We start from the raw sequence: 20,481 nt of genomic DNA on the forward strand, positions 1-20,481 counted from the left end.
TTAAATTAGAATGTTCTTTGAAGTTTGAGGAGTTCAAGCTTTTCCCTGCAATGGGCAGACATGATGCAACTCTCAATATCAAAATTTATCTGCCATCATGTTGCTAAATAACTTGGCACAATTAGCTCTTTCTAAGAACTACTCTGGATTTGACTTTGGTCTAAATAATCTGTTGCCTTCTGTAAAAGTTACCACATCAGTACTCACTTTACTAAATTGGCAATAATTGTAATGTTTACTGTGATATTGGTTATTATGTGCAACCCCTGCTCATTGTACTTCTGTGTTTTCACAGGCGCCCTGTGCATTCCTCAACCCTGTTGTTTCATCCACTAGCTCATGGCAGCTTTCAACCTCACACCCTCTGACACATCAACATTCATCCTAGCAGGCATTCCTGGCCTGGAAGATTCTCACGTCTGGATTTCCATCCCTTTTGCTACTTGTTATATTTTCTGCCTATTGGGAAATTTCTCCATTCTGTTCGTGGTAGGCAAAGAGCAGACCCTGCACCAGCCGATGTACCTGCTCTTCTGCCTTCTGGCGCTCACAGATATCACCATGTCGACCTGCATTGTGCCAAAGGCCCTGGGTATATTTTGGTTCAATTTGAAAGTCATCACAGTGAGTGGCTGCCTCACCCAAATTACATTCACTGGCACGGCTTTTGCAATGCACTCAGGTGTCCTAGTATCAATGGGTTTCGATCGCTATGTTGCCATATGTAACCCTCTGAGATACACCACCATCCTCACCCACACACGGGTAGCTACGCTAGGGCTTCTCAGTTTAATACGAGGGATTCTCTGTATGCTGCCCGTGCCCCTACTGCTGAGCCAGCTGCCGTTCTGTGGCAACCGCATCATCTCTGATATAAACTGTCAGGCTATTCCTGTGGCCAAGATTTTATGCGGGGACCTCACATTCTACATGCTCTATGTCTTGGTGCTGGCACTTACAATTACTGGGTCAGACCTAATGCTCCTTGCCCTTTCCTACTCTCTGATCATCAGGGCCGTTCTAAGAATCTCCTCTCAGAAAGCCCACCAGAAAGCCCTCAACACCTGCACCGCCCACATCGGTGTGCTGCTCACGTCTTATACTCCCTTCTTTTTCACCCTTGTGACAAATTGGTTTGGTGAGAGCATCGCTCCTCATGTTCAAATCTTCTTGGGCAATGTCTGTGTCCTTGTCCCCACCATGCTCAACCCAATTGTATATGGAGTCAAAACCAAAGAGCTTCGTGACAAAATCAGGAAAAACTTTTGCAGATTGTGATCACATTGAGCCTCTGAATTTAAACAGTATCCCAAGAGGGGGAACCGTTACCTCCTCATTACCCAAGATTGCTCTGTCCCACTTTGGCTGAGCTCAGCATTGTGGAAGTTCATGGTCTCCGCAGCTACTCACATCTAACGTCTCACCGTTCCATCCCCAAGTTCTGCTTTCTCCATTGCCGAGTTCCTACTCTCTGATCATCACCTGGCCGGTTTCAATGTCACCTGTTATTGCACATCCCACACACCCTGTCGGTCAGCCTCTCTGTGACTTCCAGTCCACCAGAAGATACTGCAGCACTCTGGTGGTTTCCCGTTAGGCCCTGGGGGTATGTCTACACTTGTAGCCTAATTCGAAATAGGGCTGCAAATGTAGGCATTCGGAATTGCAAATCAAGCCTGGTATTTAAATATCCCAAGCTTGATTTGCATCTTCCCGGTTGGGCACCATTTTTGAAATTTTCAGGACTATCTGCCTGCGTCTACACGCGACAGGGAAATGCGCGTTCGAAATAAAGCCGTATTTCAAACTACCTGTTAAACCTCATTGCAGGTGGAATAACAGGAAGTTCGAAATAGGGCTTTATGTGGTCACCTCATCTCAAAAAGGATATCTTGGCACTGGAAAAGTTGTAGAAAAGAGCAACATAAATGATGAGGGATTCGGAATAGGTTATGTATGAAGAGACAGAGTTTTTGTGGAAAACCCGTCGTTTTGCTGCAAAAACTCGCAGAGTGGCCATACCTCAAGTGAATTTTTGAGCAAAAAAAATCAAAAGGCTTTTGCGCAAATGCTGCTCCTCTTTCTATGAATAATAACTTTTTTTTGCCAAGAGCTCTTGCGCAAATAGGCATGTGTGGATGGGGAACAGGGTTTTTCTGTACAAAAAGAGGCAATCCGAAAAAGCCCAGGTGCCCTGGTGGCCATTCTGTAAATACCTTTCGAGGGTGCTTTCACACAATATAGATGCTCTCTTGCGCACAGTCGCATGGCGCTTTCAATGCACGTTTGCAGTGTGGACGTGCTCTTGTGCAAGAAGTTTTTGTGGAAGATCTCTTCCGCAAAAAACTTCTTGCACAAGAAGCCTGCAGTGTAGACACAGTCTGAAAGACTGGGACTTTTCATCTTTGAAAAGGGGAGACTAAGGGCATGTCTGCACAGCAAAGTTATTTTGAGATAACTTTCCTAGCATCTACACAATCCAACTGCTATTTCGAAATTAATTCAGGGCGTAGGTTTCAGGCACAATGCGAAAGGCTTGAAGCCCTGCAGCCTTGGCATTCCCTCCCCAGCCGGAGAGAGGCAGGAGGGGAGAAACCCCTCTTAGCTAACTATTTACAGACTAGCCAATTAGCCCGTCGTAAGACAGGATTTTCAGGTCTCTCCTCCTCGTTGGTCTTCTCTCCTGAGCCTCCGGTCTCTCGCTCCATCTCTCTCTCTCTATCTGTCTCTCTCTCCTCCTCCTCCTACTGCCTCCCATTCTCTCTCTTTCTCTTCTCCTCCCCCTCCTGCCTCTCACTTGGGGACCGTGGAGCCCAAATGGCCATTTGGGCCCCACACTCCCCATGCAGCATGGGCACCCAGAGGGAACAGCCAGCATTTCAGGCAACATCGCTCCCCAGAGGAACAGCCAGCATTTCAGGCAACATCGCCCCCCAGAGGGAATAGCCAGCATTTCGGCGTTACAGACTCTCAGACATTGGGCTACTATATCTATGGGTATGTCTACACTAGCTTGGTAGTTCGAGCTAGGTAGGCAAATGAGGGCAACCGGAGTTGCAAATGAAGCCCGGGATTTAAATACCCTGGGCTTCATTTGCATCTTCACAGGCGACGCCATTTTTAAATCCCCCTTTCTCCGAACTCCATGCCCGCGGCTATACGCAGCACGTAGTAGGTAGTTCGAATTAGGATCTCTAATTCAAACTACCGGTACTCCTTATGGAACTTAACAGAGGAATCATAAAGGGGACAGTCAGTGCAGCGAGTGTCAGACAGGTGAGATTCACACGCTGACTCCTTTCTCTCTGCCTTACTGCCGTAGGAAGGAGATTTCCCCACTCTACTGAGGGGATTGTGGTGAGTTGCCTGTTGCTGCCTTAATGCTTAGTGATAAGGCCTGAGGAACTGTGTTCCATGGTTGAAATCTAGAACTATCAGGGAAGGAACGCACCACAACGGTGACTTAAAACTCTGTAGTGTTTTTTTCTCTCCAGATATATCAAGGATTTATCAGGATAAACTGGAACTACCAATGTATTGGGGAAAGTTGAGATAATGATTAGGCCTTAGAATATGTTCCTTATTCCTTGGAGTGTATTTCTATCTGTCTCAGTAGAGTTTTCTGCAGTGTGGTTTTTGAATTTCTCAGTATCACTTCAGAGATAGATCACCTGGTCTGACTTCTTGTGTAGACAATTTTCACAGTAATATTTCTAGAGTTGCTCTTTCAGGCTAAGTCACAATTCCCAATTTGTGTTTCGTTTTCCATTTTTTTTTCCCGGAAAAGGCTTTTATGAAATTTAGCTCTTCTACACGGGCTCAAATTTTGGAAAAATGTCCCCTTTCAGAACATTCCCTATTTCTCATAAAATGAGGAATCAGGGATGCTGAAAGAACACATCTACTTTTTTGGAAACTATTCCGAAAACGTGGACACATTCCTTGGATGTGATATAGTTTATTGAGTGTAGATATAGCCTTAGAGAAAGAACACTGCACTTTGATTTAAAAATTTTCAGTGATGAAGAATCCACAATGACTCTTGGGATACTAGCCAATTAGCCCGTCATAAGACGGGATTTTCAGGTCTCTCCTCCACGTCGGTCTTCTCTCCTGAGCCTCCGGTCTCTTGCTCCATCTCTCTCTCTCTCCTCCTCCTACTGCCTCCTCCCCTCTCTCTCTCTCAGCTCTCCTCCTCCTCCTGCCTCTCACTCTCTCTTTCTCTTCTCCTCCTCCGCCTGCCTCTCACTCTCTCTTTCTCTTCTCCTCCTCCGCCTGCCTCTCACTCTCTCTTTCTCTTCTCCTCCTCCTCTTGCCTCTTTCAAAAGATCCTTGCAGTCTATATGTAGCCCTTGATTTCCAGGAAGCCTTTGACAAGTTCCCTTGCCATGGGCTCTTATGTAAGTCATGGGATAAGAAGAAATGTCCTCCCGTCGATTGATAATGGCTAGAAGACAGGAAAAATTGGTCGGAATAAAGGGTCAGTTTTCAGAATGGAGAGAGGTGAATTGTGGTTTCCTCCAAGGGTCCATACTGGGATGAATCATATTCAACATATTTATAAATGATCTGGAAAAAGGGAAAAAGACTGATCTACTTTTGTGTTAGTGCTTAAGGGGCTGTGGGCTATTGGTGCAGTAGAAATCTCAAAGCTTTACAAGCTGGGATGAAAGCAGAGGAACAGCAGCCAGAACCACAGGTAGGAGGGACGCGGCCCAGACAGCAGAGCTGGGCCAGAGCAGAGCGGTAGGGCTTATGTGGAACTGGTGCAGGAGCTGAATGGCTGTGCCAATGTGGCACCAGGACCGAGTGAAAGCAGGGAGCTGTGGTTCCATAGCCAGGACAGTGGATGCTGGCTCTGCCGGAAGTAACATGGCAGCCGAGCACAACGAGCAGCCAGGGAGAGCAAGGTGGGGACGTGGGATGGACTCTGAAGGGGGACATGAATCAGGGCAGGTGCTGAGGAGAAGGGTCCTGCCACCTACTCTCTGAGGCATGCGGCACATCCAGAGCAAGTGTCTGACGCACGGTATCAGCACAACACAGCCAGGGCCTGGGCAGGAGGCCTGGAATGAGTGAGGAACAGGCAGTGTGTCTTCTTTACATCCCATGCCCACAAAGTGGGATTCCTTGAGACTTTTCTGTTCGTTCTTTATTTACCTCACCATTGCAATTAAATACCTCTCATGTGGCATGGCCATAATTCACTGGTCACTGGGTCAAGGATGTCCTGGTGAAGAAAGGCCACCGAAGGCAGAGGAACCTTTGGCCCTGTCTTTAGTGAGCTCCCAGAGACTGAGGGTCAAACCTATGGCCGACTCTTGACATGGGCTGTCTGGGTGAAGGCTGAGGATAAAGTACCACAGAGAGTTTGACAGCTCCCATGGAACCTGCCAGCTGCTGGGAGCCAGATGGACTATCCAGCACCCAGCCGGCTGGGCGAGAGACAGGCAGCGCTGGGAGGTTTGTCCCAAGATGATTCTTGTGGAGGCAGGCGCTCAGCCAGGTCACTCCTCCAGATCAGTGTCTGTGGATGAGGGGCAGCACATGGAGCCATTGTTGTACCTGCCAGCTGCTTTCAGGAGTGCTACAGGGCCAGAGCAGGAGTAAGCCTGCCTTAACCCCACTGTTCCATTCCTGGGGCAGCTGTCTGGTCGCTCCCACGGTGGGATCCCCCAACCCTGCACTCCCCACACAAATGCCGTATCCCCAAGGCCACTCCAGAACTCACCCTGCCTCCACAGGGTCCTTTATCCTGCTTTCGTAATGCAGGAGCCAGGTCCATCCCTGGGGCTACCACACGCTTGATGATGGATCGACCTGGCACCCTTGGAACAAAGGACGGATATGGGGGGCCCAGAATGTAGGGAGGTTGGGGGGCTCCCCCAGTGGGGCAGTGGATAAGTTGTGGCCCAGAGTGTAAGAAAAGCCAGCAGGCAGCACAACTGCAGCCTCCCAGCCCTTTCCCCAGATGCCAGGAGAGCAAGCAGTACAGCTATAGGCCTGGAGCAATGGGGGTGCTGGCAATGCAGCCCTAGTCCCAGCTACAAAGACAGCCCTGGTGCACTTGGAGGGCAGGTAGTGCAGCCTGAGCTGGGGCCTTGCCACAGGCTGTCTGGAGCCATGGCAAAGTTCATTTCTATCTGGGCTGTATGTGGAGCGGGTCTAGGACTGCCCTGTGACCTCAGCATGTGGTACGTAATGTAGTGCTGGCAACGGACAGTCTGCTGGCCTGGTATCACACCCCCTCTCCAAACCGGACACGACCTCAACTCACTGTGCTTTGCAGGCTCAATGAATTAGCAGGACAAATAAATGCTCAGGGAAAGATGAGGTGCTGCTCCCACTTATAACGGGTACGGGAGCAGGGAGCGCAAGAGAGAAAGCAGCATCACAGCTAGACAGGATCCCACCTTCTAATGAGGCAATAACAGGCCACATTGCGCAGACTGCCACTGATGTAAGAGAGCAATGGCTGAAAGTGCTCAGCAGAGTGCACATGATACAGAGAGGTGCACCTGCCCATACTGAAATACCTCAGAGTTATGAACAGCAGAGCGACTAATTCACCAGCCAAGTATCTCTTGGACCAGCTACATCTCTCACTTAGAAATGGGAATATGCATCAAATCTACCCCTCACCTCCTCAAAAAACCCAAAACCAATATAGTTCAGGGCTGAAGGAGCAATCATAAAGTTTGTTCACAGCTGTGAACATCTGTAGAGTTACATTCAACCTCCACCCCATTGGGGTTCATAACTGGGAGGTTCCAAAGTGCCTCATATGCTGCACAGCAGCTGGGATATATTCATTGTACTCCAGCAATAGAGGTAAAAGAGGAAATTCTGTTCCATCATCCACTACAAACACAGCAACCAGCAAAACGATTTTTAACTAATTAAACAATCGTGTCCAAGACACAGGCCTTGATTGTGGACATTGTTTTTGCATCTGCAACAGGGGAGCCATCGATAATGGAGCGATAAATATTGTAAACTCTATCAAGTTGCACTTACGTAATTAAAGAGATTTTTGCCATTTTAAGCAAAAAAATGGTATCAATGTTCAATAAATGTCCAGAGCCAATATTCAGACAGAAGTGTGACCTGCACAAGGATGTGCCTACTTTTCCATATATAACGGAGTGATAAATATTGTAAACGCTATCAAGTTGCACCTACGTAACTCAAGACAGTTTTGCCATTTTAGCAAAAAGCTGGTCTCATTGATCAATGAGTGTCCAGGGCCAATATTCAGAAAAATTTGCGACCAGCGCAAGGAGGTGCATATTTTTCTTCCTGCTAGTAAGAATATGGCAGACAGACATGAAATCTATGAAATCCCATGAGTGTCATGAAAATGGGGTGCAAACTGAGAGCCACTGAATTCTTTGAGGCCTGGTCTACCCGTAAGAGGAAGGTTGACATAAGATGCACAGCTCCAGCTACATTAATCACGTAGATGGAATTGACATATTTTAAATTTCTACCCACGCAGTGGGAGGTTGGCAAGAGCAAACGCTCCCAACGGCTTCACGAAATCCTCATGAAGAGCAGGAATACCGGTGCTGATGGGGATACCCTTTGAGTTTGAATTAGCGCATCTTTACTACACCCTCTCTACTGTACCCCAGAAGATCGACTATAGCAGCATCGATCTTCTTTGTTGTGTACACATGTTCTGAGTATGTCAGCAGCAGAAACACGCTGAAGGACACGTCTGGTGCAAGGCCTGTGGCTTCATCCAGAGTTAGCACAAGTTAAGAGCAACAGCCATGGCCTGTCAAAAGCAGAACTGGCCTATTTGTCAGTGAGCACCCCATGAACTCAGCACAGGGACGGCTGGCCTGGCTGCAACACACTGACTGTGTAAACACACCCCAGCCGGCAGCACAAAAACCCGCCAACCCTGCTTCGGTCTTCACCGCAGAGTGCGTGAGGCATTCCCATGAGACTAGGGCTGGTGCAGGATGGTGCAGCCTTTTTCTGCGGAGCAGTTTGAGCTGCCAGACATGTTCCCACCTTACACATGACAAAGGAACACTGGGAAATACATTTGATGGCAAAATCCTGGGAGCAGAAAGCCTTTTCCTTGTTGTTTGGCTTCCATCACTCCAGGGCGTCATTTAGCATCCACCGGGCAGCAGTGACATTTCAGGGGCCAAAGGTCTTGACACAACTGAGCAACTAGACACAAGCTGCTACAATCACGTGAACTGACATTTGGTCGTATATTGCGTGGCAGCCTCCCCCCTCGCAGTGCTGATGTCAGGGCAGTGCCCACAGAACAGCCAGCCAGGCTGAGCACTGGGGAGAAGCAGTTTGCCCTGACTAGTTAAATCACTAGAATGGTCAATTACTTCACTCCTGAGGGAGGCTCTCAAGCTGTAGGTCTCCAGGGTCTAATTTCTGCTCATCTCCCCCCCCTCACAGAGCTTAGGGAATTGTCTGGGAATCCCGGCCCACCCGGGGGCCCACAGGGACTGCACAGGGGAATCATAAAGGTGACAGTTCAGTTCGCTGAGTGTCAGACAGGTGCGAATCACACGCTGATTATTTTACCTCTGCCTCACAGCCACAGGTAGGCGATTTCCTTTCTCTGCTGAGCGGGATTGTGGTGAGCTGCCTGTTTCTGTACTGACATTAGTGGTAAAGAGTAAAGCAGGTTTCTAGAGTTGACATCTAGAATAATCTGGGCAGGAATTAACCAGGACAGTGAGTTACACTGTTTAGATTTTTTCACACATACCAGGGATTTATTAGATACATTGGAACTACCACTGTATTGGAAAAAAAAAGTTGAGACCATTATCTGTCCTTAGAATCAGAGCCTTGTTTCCTACTGTGTCCTTGTATCTTTTTGAGTAGTTTTGTGGTTTTGTGCAATGTGGTTTTCCAATTCCTCAACTGCACTGCACAGGTAAATCCTCTGCAGTGGGGATCTGTGTTACTGGGGGTACACAACAAACATGGGTCACACACTGGCCACAATTTGCTCTCCCATTCTGCCTTCAGTGTATCGCTCCAGACTGACACCAGCTTCCCTGAGAGCAAAATTGGGGTCCATGTGTTTGAAACCCCCCAACTTTCAAACCTGCTCTGAGAAGGCCACAGACACAGGAGTTTCTCTTCGATTCTGAGCGCCCAAGCAAAACAGCGCTCTCCTGTCGCTGAAACTAAAACACTCAGGGCATGTCCACACCAGGAAAGTTACTTTGAAATAAGTAGTATTCCTCAAGGAAAGCAGGAGTTCTTATTTCAAAATAGACAGCCCCTTTCCCCCTAAAGAACAGGCTTAGTAGTGTAGATGCTTGATTTGTTACTTCTGCTTGTTAGACCAAGGGATGGGTGAAATCTGGGAGTCCTTCAAATTATCCTACACACATATGTAGGAACTTGAATAGATGCACTTATCTGAATCAACCTTGAGCCTGCAGGGATTTCAGCTGGAGGCATCCCTTCCGCTTGAAAGGTGAGCTGGTTTGAATCAAGGAGAACTGACAGGAGAGTTGCTGAAATCTCAAACTCACAGGTCGAAAGGTGGAGACCAATCAAGCTAACAGGTGTCTGCTGTGCCCCTGAAACTGTGGTCTGAAGAAGACAAAAAGCAGTAAAAGGAATCATGTTTCTGATTCACACTTTGGGGAAACCAGGAGTTTCTGGCTACCTCAAAGGAATGCACAGTGTGTGGGAGACAGTGGGGGTGGTCGTGCAGTGTCCAGATCACAATGGCATAGAGTCCTGAAACCAGAGGACTAGGGAAGCGGCAGCCGGGCTCATGCACAGACCAAAGTGGCCAATGGAGACAGCAGGTGTCTCACACAGTACAGTATCAGAGGGGTAGCTGTGTTAGTCTTTGTCTGCAAAAGCGGCGAGAAGTCCTGTGGCACCTTATAGACTTACTGAAATGTAGGAGCATAAGCTTTCGTGGGCAAAGACCCACATCATGAGATGCATGTGACAAAGTGAATCTTTGCCCACGTAAGCTTATGCTCCTACACTTCAGTTAGTCTATAAGGTGCCACAGGACTTCTCACACAGTAAAGTAACATGGATCACACTGTAGAAAATTCTCTCTCATACCATGTGCCATCGAGATGATTCGTGCTCCCATGAGCAACCACATTGATGCCTCATGGGTCATTGGTGAGGAAATGTCAGCACTGAAAAGCTTCCTCAGGAAGGTCAGAGTTTCCAGGGGTCTGCAGTACAGCTGGGGATGAGCCGTGATGGAATTCAAAGACCAGAAGTGACCATTGTGATTGCCAGTTCTGACTTCCCATGTAGACAATTTTCACAGTCATATTCCCAGAGCTGCTCTTTAGAGAGAGAAACACCAAACCTTGATTTAAAAATGTTCAGTGATGAAGAACCCACCAAGGTTGTCAAGTCATGGTTCTCCTTAGCTACCTTTCGTAAATTAAACCTAATGTCCTCATTGAAGCTGTCACAACAAACAAGGTTTTCTAAACTTTTAATTTTTTTTTTGTGGTTTTTCTCTCCAGTGTTATCAACATGTCTTTTGCATTGTGGACCCAGACCGGAAACAGGAGTCTGGAGCATTTGTACCAGTGCCAAACACTGAGGTACAAGAACTTCTCTTGAGTTTCCCCTGGTTAGCATCCCAAGGTCACCTTCGTTCTGTTGGCCCCAAGGTCACACTGGGAGCTCATGGTTAGCTAATGATCTCTTCATGCCCCTGAATCTTGCTTAGAGTCACTGCTTCCAGCTGTGGTTGGCTATAATACAAGCACTGCTACATTCTTTGACCCTAGATTAACCAGAGGTGCAGGTCTGTAGTGTTCAATATTAAGCTTTAGTGGAGATTGTGAGATTTCTGGAGATTGGCTTGTTCCATGAAACGTGTTGGTGTATTAGGCTTTCATAGATTTTATGTAACTATGAATGCTGTGATTGGATCATCTGTCTCTCTATGTAAAAATCAAAATCCTACCTGATTCTTGCTTATCTAATGGCCTCAAGTAGCTCCTGTGGCAATGGGCTGTTCTGTCTAACTGGCCATGGAGTGAAGAACAGATGCTTGTTTATCTGTTTTCAGTGGATCATGTTTCATTGCATGTTCCCTGGTTCTTTTCTTAGTAGACAGGGTAAACACATTCTCAGTATACTCTCTACTGGTCGGTAACATACAGTCTGTTCTCTGTAGTCTGTTCTCTACCAGTCATTAACATAAGAGTTCTCATATCGTCTCTTATTCCTTTCCTTTGTAAGTCAACAACCCCCGTCTTTTCAAACTCTCTACTTTCAAACATGCCCCCCACTATCAAACTCATCCTGGAACAATCCACACAAGAGTCCAACAATTCGTCAATCCAACAAAGAAAATAAGAGAACACCAGCGGTTAGCCCCCAGCAGCATATATCTGTGTCAGTCTGAGTCTGAGTGACATCGTGGTATTGCATTTTCTGTACGATCCCCCATCCCGCACCTCGTGGATCCCAATGTTTTGATACGTTCTGTGATGGTGAGCCCTGTGAGCAGGGTTTCCCAGAGCAGTGGGCCATGAAGCGCAGGTCTGTGTCCTGAGTCCCTACCGTTACATTAGAACCTCGGTAAATGTTTGAGGGGTTTAAACTTTCCATCCAATGGGCAGACATACTGCAGTTGTCAACGTCAAATTTCATCTGCCCCCAACCTGCTGATTCATTGCTCGGTTAGCTCCTCTGATATCTTCTCTGGACGTGATTTTCCGCTATATTACCTGGTGCCACCTGTAAATGTTGCCACTAGCCTAGACTGCTAATAACTATAAAGCTGTTAACAGTACAAATAGTTATAAAGTGTCTAATCTCCCCCTCCCTCTACTTCTGCTTAAAGGCCCCGGAGTTTTGCTCAGATTCTGCCCTTGCTTCTATTGTAAGCAGGGTTCCCAGAACTGTTTGTCAAAGGTACCCAGGTCCCTGTTCTGAGTTCATATAATTAAGTTAGAACGTTCTTTGAAGTTTGAGGAGTTCAAGCTTTTCCCTGCAATGGGCAGACATCGTGCAACTCTCAATATCAAAATGTATCTGCCATCATGCTGCAAAATAACTTGGCACAAATAGCTCTTTCTAAGAACTACTCTGGATTTGACTTTGGTCTAAATAATCTGTTGCCTTCTGTAAAAGTTACCACATCAGTACTCACTTTTCTAAATTGGCAATAATTGTAATGTTTACTGTGATATTGGTTATTATGTGCAACCCCTGCTCATTGTACTTCTGTGTTTTCACAGGCGCCCTGTGCATTCCTCAACCCTGTTGTTTCATCCACTAGCTCATGGCAGCTTTCAACCTCACACCCTCTGACACGTCAACATTCATCCTAGCAGGCATTCCTGGCCTGGAAGATTCTCACGTCTGGATTTCCATCCCTTTTGCTACTTGTTATATTTTCTGCCTATTGGGAAATTTCTCCATTCTGTTCGTGGTAGGCAAAGAGCAGACCCTGCACCAGCCTATGTACCTGCTCTTCTGCCTTCTGGCGCTCACAGATATCACCATCTCTACCACTGATGTGCCAAAGGCCCTGGGTATATTTTGGTTCAATTTGAAAGTCATCACAGTGAGTGGCTGCCTCACCCAAATTACATTCATTGGCACGGCTATTGCAATGCAATCAGGTGTCCTAGTATCAATGGGTTTCGATCGCTATGTTGCCATATGTAATCCTCTGAGATACACCACCATCCTCACCCACACACGGGTAGCTACGCTAGGGCTTCTCAGTTTAATACGAGGGATTCTCTGTATGCTGCCCGTGCCCCTACTGCTGAGCCAGCTGCCGTTCTGTGGCAACCGCATCATCTCTGATATAAGCTGTCAGGCTATTCCTGTGGCCAAGATTTTATGTGGGGACCTCACATTCTACAGGTTCTATGCCTTGGTGCTGTCACTTACAATAATTGGGTCAGACCTGATGCTCCTTGCCCTTTCCTACTCTCTGATCATCAGGGCCATTCTAAGAATCTCCTCTCAGAAAGCCCACCAGAAAGCCCTCAACACCTGCACTGCTCACATCGGTGTGCTGCTCACGTCTTATACTCCCTTCTTTTTCACCCTTGTGACAAATTGGTTTGGTGAGAGCATCGCTCCTCATGTTCAAATCTTCTTGGGCAATGTCTGTATCCTTGTCCCCACCATGCTCAACCCAATTGTATATGGAGTCAAAACCAAAGAGCTTCGTGACAAAATCAGGAAAAACTTTTGCAGATTATGATCACATTGAGCCTCTGAAGTTAAACAGTATCCCAAGAGGGGGAACCGTTACCTCCTCATTACCCAAGATTGCTCTGTCCCACTTTGGCTGAGCTCAGCATTGTGGAAGTTCATGGTCTCCGCAGCTACTCACATCTAACGTCTCACCATTCCATCCCCAAGCGCTGCTTTCTCCATTGCCGAGTTCCTACTCTCTGATCATCACCTGGTCGGTTTCAATGTCACCTGTTATTGCACATCCCACACACCCTGTCGGTCAGCCTCTCTGTGACTTCCAGTCCACCAGAAGATACTGCAGCACTCTGGTGGTTTCCCATTAGGCCCTGGGGGTATGTCTACACTTGCAGCCTAATTCGAACTAGGGCTGCAAATGTAGGCATTCGGAATTGCAAAGCAAGCCCGGGATTTAAATATCCCAAGCTTGATTTGCATCTTCCCGGTTGGGCACTATTATTGAAATTTTCAGGACTATCTGCCTGCGTCTACACACGACAGGGAAATGGGTGTTCGAAATAAAGCCGTATTTCAAACTACCTGTTAAACCTCATTGCAGGAGGAATAACAGGAAGTTCGAAATAGGGCTTTATGTGGTCACCTCATCTCAAAAAGGATATCTTGGCACTGGAAAAGTTGTAGAAAAGAGCAACATAAATGATGAGGGATTTGGAATAGGTTATGTATGAAGAGAGATTGAGGCTATGTCCACACTACAGAGTTTTTGTGAAAAACCGTCGTTTTGCTGCAAAAACTCGCAGAGTGGCCATACCTCAAGTGAATTTTTGAGCAAAAAAATCGAAAGAGGAGAGGGGCTTTTGCGCAAATGTTGCTCCTCTTTCTATGAGTAATAACTTTTTCTTGCCAAGAGCTCTTGCGCAAATAGGCATGTGTGGATGGGGAACAGGGTTTTTCTGTACAAAAAGAGGAAATCCGAAAAAGCCCAGGTGCCCTGGTGGCCATTCTGTAAATACCTTTCGAGGGTGCTTTCACACAATATAGATGCTCTCTTGCGCACAGTCGCATGGCGCTTTCAATGCACGTTTGCAGTGTGGACGTGCTCTTGTGCAAGAAGTTTTTGTGGAAGATCTCTTCCGCAAAAAACTTCTTGCACAAGAAGCCTGCAGTGTAGACACAGTCTGAAAGACTGGGACTTTTCATCTTTGAAAAGGGGAGACTAAGGGCATGTCTGCACAGCAAAGTTATTTCGAGATAACTTTCCTAGCATCTACACAATCCAACTGCTATTTCGAAATTAATTCAGGGCGTAGGTTTCAGGCACGATGCGAAAGGCTTGAAGCCCTGTGGCCTTGGCATCCCCTCCCCAGCTGGAGAGAGGCAGGCGGGGAGACACCCCTCTTATCTAACTATTTACAGACTAGCTAATTAGCCCGTCGTAAGACAGGATTTTCAGGTCTCTCCTCCTCGTCGGTCTTCTCTCCTGAGCCTCCGGTCTCTCGCGCCATCTCTCTCTCTCTATCTGTCTCTCTCTCCTCCTCCTCCTACTGCCTCCCATTCTCTCTCTTTCTCTTCTCCTCCCCCTCCTGCCTCTCACTTGGGGACCGTGGAGCCCAAATGGCCATTTGGGCCCCACACTCCCCATGCAGCATGGGCACCCAGAGGGAACAGCCAGCATTTCAGGCAACATCGCTCCCCAGAGGAACAGCCAGCATTTCAGGCAACATCGCCCCCCAGAGGGAACAGCCAGCATTTCAGCGTTACAGACTCTCAGACATTGGGCTACTATATCTATGGGTATGTCTACACTAGCTTGGTAGTTCGAGCTAGGTAGGCAAATGAGGGCAACCGGAGTTGCAAATGAAGCCCAGGATTAAAATACCCCAGGCTTCATTTGCATCTTCCCAGGCGACGCCATTTTTAAATCCCCCTTACTCCAAACTCCGTGCCCGCGGCTATACGCAGCACGTAGTAGGTAGTTCGAATTAGGATCTCTAATTCGAACTACCGGTACTCCTTATGGAACTTAACAGAGGAATCATAAAGGGGACAGTCAGTGCAGCGAGTGTCAGACAGGTGAGATTCACACGCTGACTCCTTTCTCTCTGCCTTACTGCCGTAGGGAGGAGATTTCCCCCCTCTACTGAGGGGATTGTGGTGAGTTGTCTCTTCCTGCCTTAATGCTTAGTGATAAGGGCTGAGGAACTGTGTTCCATGGTTGAAATCTAGAACTATCAGGGCAGGAACGCACCACAACGGTGACTTAAAACTGTGTAGTGTTTTTTTTTTCTCCAGATATATCAAGGATTTATCATGATAAACTGGAACTACCAATGTATTGGGGAAAGTTGAGATAATGATTAGGCCTTAGAATAAGTTCCTTATTCCTTGATGTGTATTTCTATCTGTCTCAGTAGAGTTTTCTGAAGTGTGGTTTTTGAATTCCTCAATATCACTTCAGGGATAGATCACCTGGTCTGACTTCTTGTGTAGACAATTTTCACAGTAATATTTCTAGAGTTGCTCTTTCAGGCTAAGTCACAATTCCCAATTTGTGTTTCGTTTTCCATTTTTTTTCCCGGAGAAGGCTTTTCTGAAATTTAGGTCTTCTACACGGGCTCAAATTTTGGAAAAATGTCCCCTTTCAGAACATTCCCTATTTCTCATAAAATGAGGAATCAGGGATGCTGAAAGAACACATCCACTTTTTTGGAATCTATTCTGAAAATGTGGACACATTCCTTGGATGTGATATAGTTTATTGAGTGTAGATATAGTCTTAGAGAAAGAACACTGCACTTGCATTTAAAAATTTTCAGTGTTGAAGAATCCACAATGACTCTTAAGATACTAGCCAATTAGCCCGTCATAATACGGAATTTTCAGGTCTCTCCTCCACGTCGGTCTTCTCTCCTGAGCCTCCGGTCTCTTGCTCCATCTCTCTCTCTCTCCTCCTCCTACTGCCTCCTCCCCTCTCTCTCTCTCAGCTCTCTTCCCCCCCCTGCCTCTCACTCTCTCTTTCTCTTCTCCTCCTCCTCTTGCCTCTTTCAAAAGAGCCTTGCAGTCTAGTGGTAGCCCTTGATTTCCAGCGAGCCTTTGACAAGTTCCCTTGCCATGGGCTCTTATGTAAGTCATGGGATAAGAAGAAATGTCCTCCCGTCAATTGATAATGGCTAGAAGACAGGAAAAATTGGTCGGCATAAAGGGTCAGTTTTCAGAATGGAGAGAGGTGAATTGTGGTTTCCTCCAAGGGTCCATATTGGGATGAATCCTATTCAACATATTTATAAATGACCTGGAAAAAGGGAAAAAGACTGATCTACTTTTGTGTTAGTGCTTAGGGGGCTGTGGGCTATTGATGCAGTAGAACTCTCATAGCTTTCAAGCTGGAATGAAAGCAGAGGAACAGCAGCCAGAACCACAGGTAGGAGAGATGCAGCCCAGACAGTAGAGCTGTGCCAGAGGCAGAGTGGTAGGGCTGATGTGGAACTGGTGCAGGAGCTGAACGGCTGTGCCAATGTGGCACCAAGACCGAGTGACAGCAGGGAGCTGTGGTTCCATAGCCAGGACAGTGGATGCCGGCTCTGACGGAAGTAACATGGCAGCCGAGCACAATGAGCAGCCAGGGAGAGCAAGGTGGGGCCCTGGGATGGACTCTGAAGGGGGACATGAATCAGGGCAGGTGCTGAGGAGAAGGGTCCTGCCACCTACTCTCTGAGGCATGCGGCACATCCAGAGCAGGTGTCTGACGCACGGTATCAGCACGACACAGCCAGGGCCTGGGCAGGAGGCCTGGAATGAGTGAGGAACAGGCAGTGTGTCTTCTTTACATCCCATGCCCAAAAAGTGGGATTCCTTGAGTCTTTTCTGTTCGTTCTTTATTTACCTCAACATTGCAATTAAATACCTCTCATGTGGCATGGCCATAATTCACTGGTCACTGGGTCAAGGATGTCCTGGTGAAGAGAGGCCACCGAGGGCAGAGGAACCTTTGGCCCTGTCTTTAGTGAGCTCCCAGAGACTGAGGGTCAAACTTATGGCCGACTTTTGACATGGGCTGTCTGGGTGACGGCTGAGGATAAAGTACCACAGAGAGTTTGACAGCTCCCATGGAACCTGCCAGCTGCTGGGAGCCAGATGGACTATCCAGCACCCAGCCAGCTGGGCGAGAGACAGGCAGCGCTGGGAGGTTTGTCCCAAGATGATTCTTGTGGAGGCAGGTGCTCAGCCAGGTCACTCCTCCAGATCAGTGTCTATGGATGAGTGGCAGCACATGGAGCCATTGTTGTACCGTCCAGCTGCTTTCAGGTGTGGTACAGGGCCAGAGCAGGAGTAAGCCTGCCTTAACCCCACTGTTCCATTCTTGGGGCAGCTATCTGGTCGCTCCCACGGTGCGATCCCCCAACCCTGCACTCCCCACACAAATGCCATATCGCCAAGGCCACTCCAGAACTCACCCTGCCTCCACAGGGTCTTTTATCCTGCTTTCCTAATGCAGGAGCAGGTCCATCCCTGGGGCTACCACATGCTTGATGATGGATCGACCTGGCACCCTTGGAACAAAGGATGGATATGGGGGGCCCAGAATGTAGGGAGGTTGAGGGTCTCCCCCAGTGGGGCAGTGGATAAGGTGTGGCCCAGAGTGAAAGAAAAGCCAGCAGGCAGCACAACTGCAGCCTCCCAGCCCTTTCCCCAGATGCCAGGAGAGCAAGCAGTACAGCTATAGGCCTGGAGCAATGGGGGTGCTGGCAATGCAGCCCTAGTCCCAGCTACAAAGACAGCCCTAGCACACTTGGAGGGCAGGTAGTGCAGCCTGAGCTGGGGCCTTGACACAGGCTGTCTGGAGCCATGGCAAAGTTCATTTCTATCTGGGCTGTATGTGGAGCGGGTCTAGGACTGCCCTGTGACCTCAGCATGTGGTACGTAATGTAGTGCTGGCAACGGACAGTCTGCTGACCTGGTATCACACCCCCTCTCCAAACCGGACACGACCTCAACTCACTGTGCTTTGCAGGCTCAATGACTGAGCAGGACAAATAAATGCTCAGGGAAAGATGAGGCGCTGCTCCCACTTATAACGGGTACGGGAGCAGGGAGCGCAAGAGAGAAAGCAGCATCACAGCTAGACAGGATCCCACCTTCTAATGAGGCAATAACAGGCCACATTGCGCAGACGGCCACTGATGTAAAAGAGCAATGGCTGAAAGTGCTCAGCAGAGTGCACATGATACAGAGAGGTGCACCTGCCCACACTGTAATACCTCAGAGTTATGAACAGCAGAGCTACTAATTCACCAGCCAAGTATCTCTTGGACCAGCTACATCTCTCACTTAGAAATGGGAATATGCATCAAATCTACCCCGACCCGCTCAAAAAACCCCAAATCAATATAGTTCAGGGCTGAAGGAGAAATCAGAAATTTTGTTCACAGCTATGAACATCTGTAGAGTTACAATCAACCTCCACCCCATGGGGTTCATAACTGGGAGGTTCCAAAGTGCCTCATATGCTGCCCAGCAGCTGGGATATATTCATTGCACTCCAGCAATAGAGGTAAAAGAGGAAATTCTGTTCCATCATCCACTACAAACACAGCAACCAGCAAAACGATTTTTAACTAATTAAACAATTGTGTCCAAGGCACAGGCCTTGATTGTGGACATTGTTTTTGCATCTGCAACAGGGGAGCCGTCGATAATGGAGCGATAAATATTGTAAACTCTATCAAGTTGCACTTAGGTAATTAAAGAGATTTTTGCCATTTTAAGCAAAAAACTGGTATCAATGTTCAATGAATGTCCAGAGCCAATATTCAGACAGAAGTGTGACCTGCACAAGGATGTGAGTATTTTTCCATATATAACGGAGTGATAAATATTGTAAACGCTATCAAGTTGCACCTACATAACTCAAAACATTTTAGCCATTTTTAGCAAAAAGCTGGTCTCATTGATCAATGTGTGTCCAGGGCCAATATTCAGAAAAATTTGCGACCAGCGCAAGGAGGTGCATATTTTTCTTCCTGCTAGTAAGAATATGGCAGACATACATGAAATCCATGAAATCCCATGAGTGTCATGAAAATTGGGCGCAAACTGAGAGCCACTGAATTCTTTGAGGCCTGGACTACCCGTAAGAGGAAGGTTGACATAAGATGCACAGCTCCAACTACATTAATCACGTAGATGGAATTGACATATTTTAAATTTCTACCCACGCAGTGGGAGGTTGGCAAGAGCAAACGCTCCCAACGGCTTCACAAAATCCTCACGAGGAGCAGGAGCCTATTTGTCAGTGAGCACCCCATGAACTCAGCACAGGGATGACTGGACTGGCTGCAACACACTGACTGTGTAAACACACCCCAGCCGGCAGCACAAGAACCCGCCAACCCTGCTTCGGTCTTCACCGCAGAGTGAGTGAGGCATTCCCATGAGACTAGGGCTGGCCCAGGATGGTGCAGCCTGTTTCTGAGGAGCAGTTTGAGCTGCCAGACATGTACCCACCTTACACATGACAAAGGAACACTGGAAAATACATTTGATGGCAAAATCCTGGGAGCAGAAAGCCTTTTCCTTGTTGTTTGGCTTCCATCACTCCAGGGCGTCATTTAGCGTCCACCGGGCAGCAGTGACATTTCAGGGGCCAAAGGTCCTGACACAACTGAGCAACGAGACACAAGCTGCCACAATCGCGTGAACTGACATTTGGTCGTATATTGCGTGGCAGCCACCCCCCTCGCAGTGCCGATGTCAGGGCAGTGCCCACAGAACAGCCAGCCAGGCTGAGCACTGGGGAGAAGCAGTTTGCCCTGACTAGTTAAATCACTAGAATGGTCAATTACTTCTCTCCTGAGGGAGGCTCTCAAGCTGTAGGTCTCCAGGGTCTAATTTCTGCTCATCTCCCCCCCCTCACAGAGCTTAGGGAATTGTCTGTGAATCCCGGCTCACCCGGGGGCCCGCAGGGACTGCACAGGGGATTCATAAAGGTCACGGTTCAGTTCGCCGAGTGTCAGACAGGTGCGAATCACACGCTGATTATTTTACCTCTGCCTCACAGCCACAGGTAGGCGATTTCCTTTCTCTGCTGAGCGGGATTGTGGTGAGCTGCCTGTTTCTGTACTGACATTACTGGTAAAGAGTAAAGCAGGTTTCTAGAGTTGACATCTAGAATCATCTGGGCAGGAATTAACCAGGACAGTGAGTTACACTGTTTAGATTTTTTTACACATACCAGGGATTTATTAGATACATTGGAACTACCACTGTATTGGAAAAAAAAAGTTGAGGCCATTATCTGTCCTTAGAATC

The 20,481-nt window shown here is 47.7% G+C and overlaps 2 protein-coding genes across 2 annotated transcripts; both read left to right on the forward strand.

The window, feature by feature from the left end:
- Window positions 1–339: 339 nt before the first annotated feature.
- LOC142829655 (olfactory receptor 52D1-like) lies at window positions 340–1,278 on the forward strand. Its single transcript, XM_075930544.2, has one exon. It carries the CDS (start codon window positions 340–342, stop codon window positions 1,276–1,278), a length of 939 nt encoding a protein of 312 aa, XP_075786659.2.
- An 8,819-nt stretch (window positions 1,279–10,097) lies between these two features.
- Window positions 10,098–13,219, forward strand: LOC149526041 (olfactory receptor 52D1-like). The gene is made up of 3 exons (XM_089781958.1): window positions 10,098–10,184; window positions 10,506–10,586; window positions 12,278–13,219. The coding sequence occupies exons 1-3, from the start codon at window positions 10,098–10,100 to the stop codon at window positions 13,217–13,219; spliced, it is 1,110 nt and encodes a 369-aa protein (XP_089638084.1).
- Window positions 13,220–20,481: the final 7,262 nt, after the last annotated feature.

The sequence above is a fragment of the Pelodiscus sinensis genome, chromosome 1 (genome assembly GCF_052426305.1).
Source record: "Pelodiscus sinensis isolate ZL-2025 chromosome 1, ASM5242630v1, whole genome shotgun sequence".
In the NCBI taxonomy this organism is placed as follows: Eukaryota; Metazoa; Chordata; order Testudines; family Trionychidae; genus Pelodiscus; species Pelodiscus sinensis.

Coding starts and splice junctions, on each gene's coding strand:
- LOC149526041 (XM_089781958.1), top strand. CDS start 10,098: ATGATTCGTGCTCCCATGAGCAACCACATTGATGCCTCATGGGTCATT. Junction 10,185..10,505: donor TGAAAAGCTTCCTCAGGAAG/GTCAGAGTTTCC, acceptor TTTTCTCTCCAG/TGTTATCAACATGTCTTTTG. Junction 10,587..12,277: donor TACCAGTGCCAAACACTGAG/GTACAAGAACTT, acceptor TTCATCCACTAG/CTCATGGCAGCTTTCAACCT.
- LOC142829655 (XM_075930544.2), top strand. CDS start 340: ATGGCAGCTTTCAACCTCACACCCTCTGACACATCAACATTCATCCTA.